Here is a 14,328-nt window from a genome sequence, read left to right as displayed (position 1 = left end):
TAAAACGTAGTACTATTTGGAGTGCATGAATTGGGTATTTACATCATGCTGGTACCTATAGGAGTTGGTATGTTGCAGGGAGTGCTCTGGGGAGAATCTGTATACAAGAGAAAACAGTGATCCCCAGGACTTGTTGATGTGTTCACAATGAAATGAAGTTAAGAAAAAGATTTTTCCTTTGAATAACGGGCAGATTCAATTTCTCACACTCTCATTTAATCATTCATACACACAATCTTTAAGTTGGACACAAGTGAAGCACTTATAGATAATAAAATCATATAGATTTATTTTTCTGTTTGTTCAATCAAATGACCTTAAGCAATTTCACAAATACATTTATAGTACACAATTGTTGTATGAAATTTAAAAACAATGTAAAAACATACATATAAAAATAAAAAGGAGACAATATAAAGACAATACACTATGTCATTCCTGTGTTAATCAAGCGTGATTTGTAACCAGCATATAGCACGAATTTGATTTTTCCTGTCTATAATTTGCTACTGGCTCTTGCCTAATTTAACAACATTTAATTATGCGTCGACGCGTTTCGGTGGTATATTTTATTGGAACCACCTTCTTCAGGACATTGAGTTTATTCTCCTTATTTCATATAGTTAAAACCATCTGTTACATGTCAGACCGGTGCAAGCCTGCACTCGGAAATTAGGTATTGTGACTTCTCCCACTGGTCATCAAGAATATTAGGATAGTTTTCCTTAATTTTTCTTTCCAGTCTCTATGGGGAATTCTTTATCGATATAGTGTTTTTCTTAATCCATCTATATCCCCATTCAATGCGCTGTATCAATTCCGCAGTGTCTCAAATTAACCACTCTTTTCTGGTTGCAACAACGATTTTACTGGTGACTCTCAATTTTGTCTCCCAGTCAGAAACCTCGTTCGTGGCTCTTATTCCGACGACACAAGCGTTCCATTGGGGTTCATCATAGTCCATGAAATGAAGACGGGCTGAACATGGCACCTGGGCCATATGTCCTTTCAAAGAAAACAAATGTTCTGTTAGTACATATAGTTACAGATACTTTGAATAATTGCCATTCGTCTATGTGTGGGAGGAAAAAGATTTATGAACATAACTAGGTTCCATTATTTGATACAGATGGGGTGTAGATAGCACCTGTAACCTTTCTGTTTATGTGCAGTCATCGCAGTGATTCCAACATGGTGCTCAGTGGAGAATAACAAATCTAATCATGGTTTAATGCCTTTGTTCACTTGTTTCATCAAGCCCCTTCCAAGTAGATTCTCAGTTATATCTTATGGGACTCTACAATGAAGAGGCTTTGTGAACATGTGAAAGGCTAGACAAATATCAGAGTCAAAGGTCCTAGACTGCAGAGCTAAATATGTCTTACAGTGTCATCTAGCAATGTTACTGCTTACTTATTTAATATTCCATAGGACCACAGAAGACAGGTCACACAAATCTTGCAGGCTCATCCAGCATTGTTACAGCTTAATTACATATATTCCACAGGATCAGAAAAAAAACAGGTCACACAAATCTTGCAGGCTCATCCAGCATTGTTACAGCTTAATTACATATATTCCACAGGATCAGAAAAAAAACAGGTCACACAAATCTTACAGGCTCATCCAGCATTGTTACAGCTTAATTACATATATTCGACAGGATCAGACAGAAAAACAGGTCACACAAATCTTACAGGCTCATCCAGCAATGTTACCGATTAATTAATTAATATTCCACAGGATCAGACAGAAAACAGGTCACACAAATCGTATAGGCTCATCCAGCAATGTTACTGATTAATTACTTAATATTCCACAGGATCAGAAAGAAGACAGATCACACAAATCTTAAAGGCTCACCCAGCAATGTTACTGCTCAATTACTGTATATTCACATGATCAGACAGAAAACAGGTCACACAAATCTTACAGGCTCATCCAGCAATGTTACTGCTTTATTACATATATTCCACAGGATCAGAAAGAAGACAGATCACACAAATCTTACAAGCTCATCCAGCAATGTTACTGCTCAATTACTGTATATTCACATGATCAGACAGAAAACAGGTCACACAAATCTTACATGCTCATCCAGTAATGTTACTTCGCTATTACTTAATATTCCACAGGATCAGAAAAAAGACAGGTCACACAAATCTTACAGGCTCATCCAGTAATGTTACTTCCTAATTTCTTAGTATTCCACAGGATCAGACAGAAAACAGGTCACACAAATCTTACAGGCTAATCCAGCAATGTTACTGATTAATTACACATATTCCACAGGATCATACAGAAGACAGGTTGCACAAATCTTACATCCTCATTCAGAAAAGTTACTGCCCAATTACTTAATATTCCACACGATCATACAGAAGACAGGTTGCCCAAATCTTACAACCTCATTTAGCAATGTTACTGCTCAATTACTTAATATTCCACAGGATCAGACAGAAAACAGGTCACATAAATCTTATAGGCTCATCCAGAAATGTTACTGCTTAATTACATATATTCCAAAGGATCAGAAAGAAGACAGATCACACAAATCTTACAGGCTCATCCAGCAATTCTACTGCTCGATTATTGTATATTCACAGGATCAGACAGAAAACAGGTCACACAAATCTTACAGGCTCATCCAGTAATGTTACTTCCTAATTTTTTAGTATTCCACAGGATCAGACAGAAAACAGGTCACACAAATCTTACAGGCTAATCCAGCAATGTTACTGATTAATTACACATATTCCACAGGATCATACAGAAGACAGGTTGCACAAATCTTACATCCTCATTCAGAAATGTTACTGCCCAATTACTTAATATTCCACACGATCATACAGAAGACAGGTTGCCCAAATCTTACAACCTCATTTAGCAATGTTACTGCTCAATTACTGAATATTCCACAGGATCAGATAGAATACAGGCCGCACAAATCTTGCAGGCTCATTCAGCAATGTTATTGCTCAATTACCTAATATTCCACAGGATCAGACAGAGGACTGGTCGCACAAATCTTACAGGCTCATCCAGCAATGTTACTACTCAATTATTGAATATTGCACAGGATGAGAACAGAATACAGGCAGCACAAATCTCACAGGCTCATTCAGCAATGTTACAGCTTAATTGCTTAAAATTCTACGGGGTCAGACGGAAGACAGGTCACACAAAACTTACATCCTCATTTATCACTGTTACTGCTCAATTACTTAATATGCTACAGGATCAGACAGAAGACAGGTCACACAAATCTTACAGGCTCATCCAGCAATGTTACTGCTCAATTACTTAATATTCTACAGAATCAGACAGAAGACAAGTAGCACAAATCGTACAGGCTCATCCAGAAATGTTACTGCTCGATTACTTAACATTCCACAGGACCAGACAGAAGACAGGTCACGCAAATCTTACAGGCTCAGGGCTCAGACATCAGTATCACTCCACATAAAGGTGAAAGGAAGACAGGAAGTCTCCTTTCTTGTTTACACAGTCAGTAACTTAAATGACAGCGCACATCTCTTTAGGGGGAGACCAAGCAGCTCATTTTTAGCTTGGGTTGATTAATGATTAAAAATGTTAATTTGTTGTTGGTTAATTTGCTACTTTCTGGAAGTAAATAAAGTCCTGGAAGCCTTGTTTTGCTAAATAATAGGTAGTGGAGACCTACTCTAGGCTTAAGATTTCACCCACTCGTATCTGATTTATTTGCCAATTTCTTTTTCTTTGGAGTTTTATATAGCGTAAACTAGACTCAAAGGCATCAGAGGGCTTTACATGAGCACCAGTTGCGTTACAGATGGACATATTCCTTTTTTGTTAGATTAAGTGATTTGCCCAGAATCACAGGATGTTGAGTGTCCCTGCTAAGAATCGAACCTGGTTCCCCAGCTTCGAGGTTGACCGCTCTAGCCGTTAGGACACATCCTCGCCCCTAACCACCCCAGTACCCCCTATAGAACATCATCAGGGAAATAATCAAATAGAGTCAGGTCACTATTGCCCATGGGCATCTACGGTCAGTGTGCAGACGGGTGTCCTGCTTTCTCAACACCTAGTAGTATGTGCTAGATTAGTAAAAACGTCTTGTAAAAATTTAGAAAAATGAAAAAGGCAATCTAGTGTATGAACTATTGGGCTACCAGAGAAAGCAGAAATACAAAAAAAATAAAAAAATAATGTACCATATAGAATTCAAAGCTAAATCCATCTATGTCGGCAATGCGAAAGGACTCAGGCACTGGAACCCAAGGAGTAGCTTGAGCTTTTGTGGCCAGAATAGAGTAGACAGCCAGAAGCGCATTGGGGAAACGGAGAACTAGAGGAACAAACAGAACATTGGACAGGTACCTTCATGCTTCGGGGAGAGACTCAAGGCATTCTTAATGAGAGGGACGAGCTGTAGTAACCAGTGGAAGTGCAACGATTGTGGATGGCATTGTCCCATTTGGGTGCTCTCCCTGCCCTAATAGCACGCTCACTTGTTCCAATTTGCTGCACTATTGTGAAGTAGCTCCCCACAGTTGTCATAATGTCCTACAGCATTGTTTCTACTACCTGAAGCAAACTGACAGTAGTGTCAGGCATTTTTCTGGTTTACTTTTATCCCATTTAATATTATATTAAACATGACTGACAATCAGATGGCATAATCAGCAGCACAAAACAGATTTGCCCAGATACCTTGCTCCAGTCATTTTGCCTGTTTTTTTCTGCAGATATGAGGTGTGTGTCAGGGCAGTAAGTGCGTCAGAGCGGCTGCAGGGATTCCTGCCTGTGTCTTTACAATGATTTGCTCAACATCTCTGCGGATTTGTTACTCTACAGCCGTTGTGGCGTGGTATCCGTCGTGAATGCACCCTCAGCCCTACAGTAATTGTGTTTGTATGTCTGCTGTGCATCGCTGCAGTGATCTTGGGGGCATTCCTGTCATGTCTGGGTTTCAACAACCCATGCTGTCTCTTTCCCAAAGGCCTGTGGTGATTGGCTGAAGCCTGTCCTCCGGCGCAGGAAACAGGCAATGACGTCACGGCTCGGAAGGCTGCGCCCCTCGCTCTCACAATGCCTGACTGTGACATCACTGCTGTGTCGCCGGCATCAGGCGCTCACTCTGAGAGGAATGCCCAGGTGAGTCGCATACATCCGGAAATCTCAATTTTAGAACGTGTCTATAAGCCCACAGCCTGGCCTCCTTCCTCTTCTACCTTTCACGCGGTCTTTTCTTTCTCCTTTTCTCTGGCTTCACTCACCTGCCTAATTTCTCTCAGACATGGTCTTACCTGCACGTCTCACTCTCCCATCTCTCTGATTTCTTCATCTCCCCACCTCCTTCCTACGTTCTCACATCCTCTTTCCCACTTCACTTCGGTCATTTTCTCCCTTAATTTGAGTTTTTCTCTCTCGACCAAGTTCAAAACTACATTGCATCTATTTCCCTCACTCCTATCTGTTTTATACCCCATTCCTTGCTTTGCCATTTCTCAACCTGCCTCCCATATCATTCCCACTCTCTCACCTCTTTCACTCACTCCTACCTTTACCCCATATCTCTGTCACTTACCCACCCCTCTCCGGTGAAGGGTGGTGAATTTTGAAAGTGGTGGTGTGTAAACAGCTGCCACAAACAGCACCAAACTAGTGTGCAAGCCTCACTTTCCCCGGGGGCGGGCATGGTGTGGAGGTAGGAGGGAGGCTTGAGTTCAGAAAATTTTAAAGAAACGGGGTCACATTGTGCATTTTGCCACCCAGTTTTCAAGTAATTTGGCTGGAAATTCCTGGTTTTACAAGCGTTTCTTGATGCACACTTAAAAAAATATCTAAATACTTTCATAGTGTGGCAAACAACCAAGACCCTCGCGTGCTGGGAGGTTCACCTCCAAAACACTTTGACAATATGGTAGTAAAATGGTGCATTTTTCAACACAATTTCCATATATATAGCACATCTTACCCATATTTATTACAATCAATAATAATTAATGCTGGTGCTTAAGTCTGTATCTTGCTTCATTTTGAAGACAGCCTAAATAAATTCTTTTCACTACCAACAGGTGTTTTGTCCCTTGTCGGTGCTACTAGTGCACAATTTTCGGGGCCCTTTACTATCCAACCTTGCAACGGAACTTTCTAGGTTCCTGGCATCATCAACAATTTTAAAATGTCAGTGCAACCCCTTTGGCCACACAATGAGAACGCCAAGTCGGTAGATGCGATTTAGTATAGGTTTATTACAAACTCCGAGCCAGGCTGATATACACTAATCGTAAAAATACAGTGTAGAAGTACAATATCACGACAGGCAGACCAAATCGTCTGACAGAGTTTAGTATCAACAACATGGAACAAACAAGAAATTCAGTTATAGCAGTGCAGAAAATCAAAAATAGTATGTGATAGCCAGAATAAGCTTTATGTTTTATGAATGAGTAGAGTCAGATTATTTTACTAAGCCTATCCAATTAATTAGACTTGGGACACCCTCAGTTGATCCAGTAAGGCAGAAAGGTGTCAGCATTGTTGAGCACTTCTGTAGAAGTTTTCCCAAACCAATAGTATTGTATAGCTTAAAGCCACACAATTAGAAATAGCATAGAAGTCTTTACGCCTCGGAGTCAGGAAAATAATCTGAGAAACCCAAAGTGTGATCACCAATTAAACCCACAGAGAACATTTGAGAATCCCATATCACATGTCCACTTTCTCATAGTAAACCCTGGCAACTACACTTAAACTCCTTTCTTCTAATCCACGCATTGAGGCGTCATTTCATTCCTTCCGTCTCCAGATACAGCATAGACCGTGGTCCTCCCTTAGGCCGTTAAGGCTTCTCGTCCTTGCCAAGGATACTCCTTTCGAGCCTCACTATCTCTCTTGCACAATGGGCCTTTCTCTGACCATGAGATCATGTGAATGCACCTGCAGAGGAAAGAAAAACATCACAACCCAAGCAAGCTTTTCATTGAAAGTTAAATATTAAAAATCCAAATGCTTAAGGCCTTTGGTCAAGTTAATGTGGCAAACAGTTCTGTACACATTTAAATGCATGATTATGGATACATATACGGTTATAATATAAATGCAGAATACTATTCAAATGAATATATGATTATATAAGAGTTCAGATAAATATATATATATCTATATATATGCTTCACACTCCATTGGGATAGCCCGCTGCCTCCAAATCAAAGGGCGCGTCGATGAAATAGACCTCCCAGTCACGGTCCAAATTAATTCGCCACACTTTCAAAACAGAAAAGGTCGACGCAGTGCCTGTGCGCAGAATAATTTTAATGCCAGCTGGTAATGCTAGACACTAGTGAACAAGCCTGCAGGACAGGCGAAACGCATCTAGCATTACCAGCTGGCATTAAAATTATTCTGCGCACAGACACGGCGTCGACCTGATCTGTTTTGAAAGTGTGGCATATATATATGAGGCCCCCGCATCGCAAAGCTGGCCTTGGCATTGCTGGTATCTGCAACGGCGGAATTCGTGTATTTCCAGGGGTCTGGAAGGTCCAAAGCCCACCCCCGGGCTCGGGAAGAGATGAGGCGGTGTTGGGGACATTGACTCCACGTCGGGCGATTTGAATTGTCAAACTTGCCCCGCAAATTGGACTCTTGAACTTTGGGGTTAGATGCGGTTGGGGGACTCGAGGAGGCACCCTAATTCTAGTGAACAACAGGAAACGAGCACCAGCATCATCGTGGTGTCCTTTTACCCGCTATGAATTGTCATCACCCCCGTGTCACTTACCGGAATAAACACAGCATTCTGGGACTTGCAGTTCCGTCGCATCAGATGATTGTCAGCAGGTGCATGAGGGGACTGCCTGAAGGGTGGAGCGGACTACAACCAATCGGTATGTGGCAGGACATTTAAATCCACGATGGGGCCGGCTTCCCTGTCATATTTCCTGGCGCTGAAGAAGGCTAAACAAGCCGAAATGCATTCGCCATCATATTGAATAAAGATGCCTCCAGAAGTTCCCCTGTTTTGGCCTCTGCTCTTTGTGTGAAAGAGTTTCCTGTGGTATTTCAGCGCGCAAGCCAGAAACGCGCTTCAGAGGCCCCCGCATCGCAAAGCTGGCCTTGGCATTGCTGGTATCTGCAACGGCGGAATTCGTGTATTTCCAGGGGTCTGGAAGGTCCAAAGCCCACCCCCGGGCTCGGGAAGAGATGAGGCGGTGTTGGGGCCAATGACTCCACGTCGGGCGATTTGAATTGTCAAACTTGCCCCCGCAAATTGGACTCTTGAACTTTGGGGGTAGATGCGGTTGGGGGACTCGAGGAGGCACCCTAATTCTAGTGAACAACAGGAAACGAGCACCAGCATCATCATGGTGTCCTTTTACCCGCTATGAATTGTCATCACCCCCGTGTCACTTACCGGAATAAAGACAGCATTCTGGGACTTGCAGTTCCGTCGCATCAGATGATTGTCAGCAGGTGCATGAGGGGACTGCCTGAAGGGTGGAGCGGACTACAACCAATCGGTATGTGGCAGGACATTTAAATCCACGATGGGGCCGGCTTCCCTGTCATATTTCCTGGCGCTGAAGAAGGCTAAACAAGCCGAAATGCATTCGCCATCATATTGAATAAAGATGCCTCCAGAAGTTCCCCTGTTTTGGCCTCTGCTCTTTGTGTGAAAGAGTTTCCTGTGGTATTTCAGCGCGCAAGCCAGAAACGCGCTTCAGAGGCCCCCGCATCGCAAAGCTGGCCTTGGCATTGCTGGTATCTGCAACGGCGGAATTCGTGTATTTCCAGGGGTCTGGAAGGTCAAAAGCCACCCCCGGGCTCGGGAAGAGATGAGGCGGTGTTGGGGACATTGACTCCACGTCGGGCGATTTGAATTGTCAAACTTGCCCCCGCAAATTGGACTCTTGAACTTTGGGGGTAGGTGCGGTTGGGGGACTCGAGGAGGCACCCTAATTCTAGTGAACAACAGGAAACGAGCACCAGCATCATCGTGGTGTCCTTTTACCCGCTATGAATTGTCATCACCCCCGTGTCACTTACCGGAATAAACACAGCATTCTGGAATTGCAGTTCCGTCGCATCAGATGATTGTCAGCAGGTGCATGAGGGGACTGCCTGAAGGGTGGAGCGGACTACAACCAATCGGTATGTGGCAGGACATTTAAATCCACGATGGGGCCGGCTTCCCTGTCATATTCCCTGGCGCTGAAGAAGGCTAAACAAGCCGAAATGCATTCGCCATCATATTGAATAAAGATGCCTCCAGAAGTTCCCCTGTTTTGGCCTCTGCTCTTTGTGTGAAAGAGTTTCCTGTGGTATTTCAGCGCGCAAGCCAGAAACGCGCTTCAGAGGCCCCCGCATCGCAAAGCTGGCCTTGGCATTGCTGGTATCTGCAACGGCGGAAAACGTGTATTTCCAGGGGTCTGGAAGGTCCAAAGCCCACCCCCGGGCTCGGGAAGAGATGAGGCGGTGTTGGGGACATTGACTCCACGTCGGGCGATTTGAATTGTCAAACTTGCCCCCGCAAATTGGACTCTTGAACTTTGGGGGTAGATGCGGTTGGGGGACTCGAGGAGGCACCCTAATTCTAGTGAACAACAGGAAACGAGCACCAGCATCATCGTGGTGTCCTTTTACCCGCTATGAATTGTCATCACCCCCGTGTCACTTACCGGAATAAACACAGCATTCTGGGACTTGCAGTTCCGTCGCATCAGATGATTGTCAGCAGGTGCATGAGGGGACTGCCTGAAGGGTGGAGCGGACTACAACCAATCGGTATGTGGCAGGACATTTAAATCCACGATGGGGCCGGCTTCCCTGTCATATTTCCTGGCGCTGAAGAAGGCTAAACAAGCCGAAATGCATTCGCCATCATATTGAATAAAGATGCCTCCAGAAGTTCCCCTGTTTTGGCCTCTGCTCTTTGTGTGAAAGAGTTTCCTGTGGTATTTCAGCGTGCAAGCCAGAAACACGCTTCAGAGGCCCCCGCATCGCAAAGCTGGCCTTGGCATTGCTGGTATCTGCAACGGCGGAATTCGTGTATTTCCAGGGGTCTGGAAGGTCAAAAGCCACCCCCGGGCTCGGGAAGAGATGAGGCGGTGTTGGGGACATTGACTCCACGTCGGGCGATTTGAATTGTCAAACTTGCCCCCGCAAATTGGACTCTTGAACTTTGGGGGTAGATGCGGTTGGGGGACTCGAGGAGGCACCCTAATTCTAGTGAACAACAGGAAACGAGCACCAGCATCATCGTGGTGTCCTTTTACCCGCTATGAATTGTCATCACCCCCGTGTCACTTACCGGAATAAACACAGCATTCTGGGACTTGCAGTTCCGTCGCATCAGATGATTGTCAGCAGGTGCATGAGGGGACTGCCTGAAGGGTGGAGCGGACTACAACCAATCGGTATGTGGCAGGACATTTAAATCCACGATGGGGCCGGCTTCCCTGTCATATTTCCTGGCGCTGAAGAAGGCTAAACAAGCCGAAATGCATTCGCCATCATATTGAATAAAGATGCCTCCAGAAGTTCCCCTGTTTTGGCCTCTGCTCTTTGTGTGAAAGAGTTTCCTGTGATATATATATATATATATATATATATATATATATATATATATATATATATATATATATATATATATATATATATATATATATATATATATATATATAAACTGCAATTTGATGAACATCAGAATGCACACTTCCATAAATATCGAGATTACACAGTAAATTCACTTTCTGTAGCTGTTCACCACATCACGTTAATATTAATACAAGGGTCTTCAAACTCGTGGGCAGGCCCCCCTCGTGGGGCCTCAAGTGATCCCAGGGAGGCACCAGGTGTAGTGAATCAGCCACTTTTGTGGTCTGACACCCTATGATGACCCTTAACCACCACCATTCTGTACTGGCTTAAGTGTGTTCTGTCTTTTAGTGGAATAGTCTTTCCAAGAATAGAAGGTATGGGATGTTGAGGTGCAGTCTTGTGGGTGGTGGTGCGCACATGTGCTCAATGTTGTATACTGAGGGATTAAGTGTATAATGTTATTTGGGTTAGGTGAATTATGACTTTGACCTATTGGCTTTGACGTGGTCTAATGTCATTCTGCCTTCTGACTTTACCTTGCCTCAAACTTTTCTGTGTGCACAGTGGTGCTTGTAAGTTGTGTGGATGAGAATTATAGGTGCTCCTTGCTTTTTTGATTCCATCTTGCTTTGGGCCTTTGTGTGCATGGCTTAACTAACTCTGTAGCCATTTTCTGTGAAGAAGAGGGCATGTTTTGCTTTCCTGCTGTTTTTCGCATTTTACTGACTAGAGAGAACTGGTTCTTATCAGAGGAATGTACATGGTTTGACTTTTAGTCATAACAGGAGCCTGATCAACCCTTGCTCTGACCTTGAAGCAGGCTGGTACGGGCTCCCATGAGAACTAGTGGGCGTGGCTTGCTAGAAGCTTCGCTGTGTTTTGAATGTGTATTAAAAAGGGGAGTCTACACTGGCTCGGTGGAAGTTCATCCGTGGAGCAGACGTGTTGTCACGGAAAAGTGGTGTCACCTCTGAGCTTTCGCCCGGTTCAAGCAATGGACTCCCCTTGAACAAAGTGGGGTGCAATGATGGAGCATTAGGTGAGGTGTCTCTGCTACTAACTGTCTCTTGATTCTTTACTGATTCTCTCCTTATGTTCTGATTCTTATATCCATACATATATATTTCTTATATATATATTTGCCTTGATTGTATGTTCAATCATATTATTGATATGTTAGAGTCTGCTATGTTAGGTGCATTTGGCTTACTGTGTGGTGCTATTTACTAATAAATCACAGATATACCAATTCGTCTTTTCCTTGTAGCAGGAGGTGTGGACTCTTCTTGGCCAAGTATTCTGTTGTAGAAGGATGGGTGAATTCCCTTCTAGCAGGTAATTGTGTTATAGGAAGTTGTTATACTCCTGGCAAGTGATGTGCAAAGTATATTTCGCTCTAGAGAAGTGCTGTGTATATATTGTTTTCTTGCCTTGCCTTTGGGGGAGTGTTGAAAGTTTGCCCACCTTAGGAAGTGCTGTGTATAGTTATATTCCATAAGTTTGGAACTGATATTCTCTCCCTGGGAAAGTGACGGTACATTCCTTGGTCCAGGGGAGATCTAAGGTTTGTCATTACACCAGGCTCTGGTTAAAAGAAACATTATGCTGATAACAGTGCTTTGTTTTCAGCAGAAAAAAATGAGCTTCAGTAATCCGCTCTGTAATGGGCCATCACTAGCATCTTTTGTCATCTACATCCTGGCTGGCAGAAGGTGTCAAAAGGGAAGGGACTCCAAATATTCTTCAAAACCCCCTGCCCCATGTCTAATAATCACACTTTTGACACTTTTACATGTTAGTAAGGCCTCCCTGACCAGAACAGAAGGTTTGTCAATCATGTGTTTAATTGCATTTTTAAAACGGTGCAGAACTTTACTGCATTGTTTAAATACATCTAGACATATTTAGACATTCCCAGTTTAATAGAATCATTCTGAAAATTTTTGAGGGGGGCTCCCAGTGATTTTTTTTTTCCTCATGGGGGAGCGCGGAATAAAAAAGTTTGAAACCAATGCATTAATGATATTAAGTCACACGAATACATGAGGCCATGTGTAAATATTTGTGGCCTGGTCAGAAATAAATGGTTGGAGCCAAAATTACGCTGCTGCAGTGGCCATCCCTGGGGCGTTTATAAGGCTGAGATATGTAACGGTGCTCTGTCATAAATTTTGTTTCACATCTCTGGGTTAAGCTGTGGTCTTGCCTTTATTAGATTATCGTCCCGACAATGCTCAGAAATACCTTTGCCTTGCCATCTTTAAAACTGAAACTTGGCTCAGCGTCCATTCTTACTAATGCCACCTCACACACCCATTTATTCACCGGTTCATCTGTTTGCCTACCGAATTGTTGAGTTTAAGTTTGCAATCCACTTGAACATTACCTTTACCAGAAACAGACTTGATCTTAAATAAGAGTGATAGCACTCTGGGCTCTAGTCTGGACAACCTTGCGGCCAATGTCTTTCCACCCTGTTGTATAAAACATTTACAAAGGGTTTAAGGTCCATCCAGACAATTCATTTCATTCCTCATAAAACATTTTGAAAAAGTTCCATCTTTATGCCAAATGCTCTTCCTCCATCACTGAGTAGTTCCTCTCACTTGCTATCTTCGGGGGTAATTAGGATGGATTGTTGCAGGGAGCGGGACCTCCCGCCATGCATGCGGCAGTCCCGCACTCCAAATTAGGATGTGACCGCCAACATGGCGGTCGCGGTTTGCAATTTAACATTACGGGGGGTGCTGCTTACTGCAGCACCCGCAGCAATGTTAAAAAAGCATGCTGTGCATTTCACTGCACTACGTGGTAGGAACTACACGGTGCTTGCCATTCAGTGCAATGAAATGTAGGGGGTACCATGGGTACCCCCCCAGTGCACAAACACCTCCCCCAACACAAGGGAGGCCCGCAACGGGCCCCCGAAACCAATGCCCGCCAGCTTTTCCATGACAGTTTCACCGCCATGGAAAGGCTGGCTGAAGCCAGCATCTTAATTTGGTGGACGGTGCCTCCTATGTTAGGGATGCAGACCGCTCCGCCAGGCAATCGGTACGATTGCCTGTGGCGGTTCCGTGGCAGACGGTATTTGCGTCCGCCACGATCGCAGTCTGGATCCTGATAAGGCTGGGTTCCACTACAGAAATTTTAACAAGGAACCCTAGGTCAATGGCTCTTTTTACCTGCTGAGAAGTGTAAAGGGGAAAAACAATGCATCTCAACAATTACATTTCCTGTACTACCCAGGGCTCAAAGATCACAGACACCGACTTTAGTTTAGGGGGTTTATTACAAAGCCAAAAACAACTGACTATACAAGCACCTCAAGACAAGGTTGTAAAAATACATAGGAACTAATACAAAGCAAAACCTACGAATGAGTCTGCTCCGATGGATCATGAAGAGAATAAACAACTCTAAAAATAAAACACAAGCAAGGACTGCTCCAACATTTAAGTCAGACTTCATCTGTGGCTGAAAAGTGAAAAGCATTAGACTGTCCCTACACTATCTCTAAGGTGACATCCCTACTTAGCATTTCTCTGACAAAATCAGTCAAAAGGTGTCAGCTTGTGAAATCTTCCTAAGAAGCACATTCACAATGTAAGTCAGATGACTAAAGCAACAGAGCTCGTTCTAAGATACTCTTCCCAGATCAATCTTCTAACCCCTTCTCCTAACTCATCCTGTCTCCTTCTGCCTCTCTTCCCTCAGGGCACTTTCCCTAATACA

The 14,328-nt window shown here is 43.6% G+C and overlaps 1 protein-coding gene across 1 annotated transcript in view; it reads left to right on the top strand.

Annotated features, from left to right (window-relative positions):
- The first annotated feature begins 5,057 nt into the window (after positions 1 to 5,057).
- Positions 5,058 to 14,328, top strand: part of LOC146811375 (uncharacterized) — a 44,732-nt gene continuing 35,461 nt past the window's right edge. Inside the window, exon 1 of the mRNA XM_085614507.1 lies at positions 5,058 to 5,142. Coding sequence (XP_085470633.1) covers positions 5,077 to 5,142 — 66 coding nt within the window. The 5' untranslated portion in view covers positions 5,058 to 5,076. The remainder of the gene's footprint in view (positions 5,143 to 14,328) is intronic.

This window comes from Triturus cristatus, chromosome 7 (assembly GCF_964204655.1).
Source record: "Triturus cristatus chromosome 7, aTriCri1.1, whole genome shotgun sequence".
In the NCBI taxonomy this organism is placed as follows: Eukaryota; Metazoa; Chordata; class Amphibia; order Caudata; family Salamandridae; genus Triturus; species Triturus cristatus.
The sequence above is the reverse complement of the archived record's forward strand: the minus strand, read 5'-3'. Positions and strand labels throughout refer to the sequence as shown.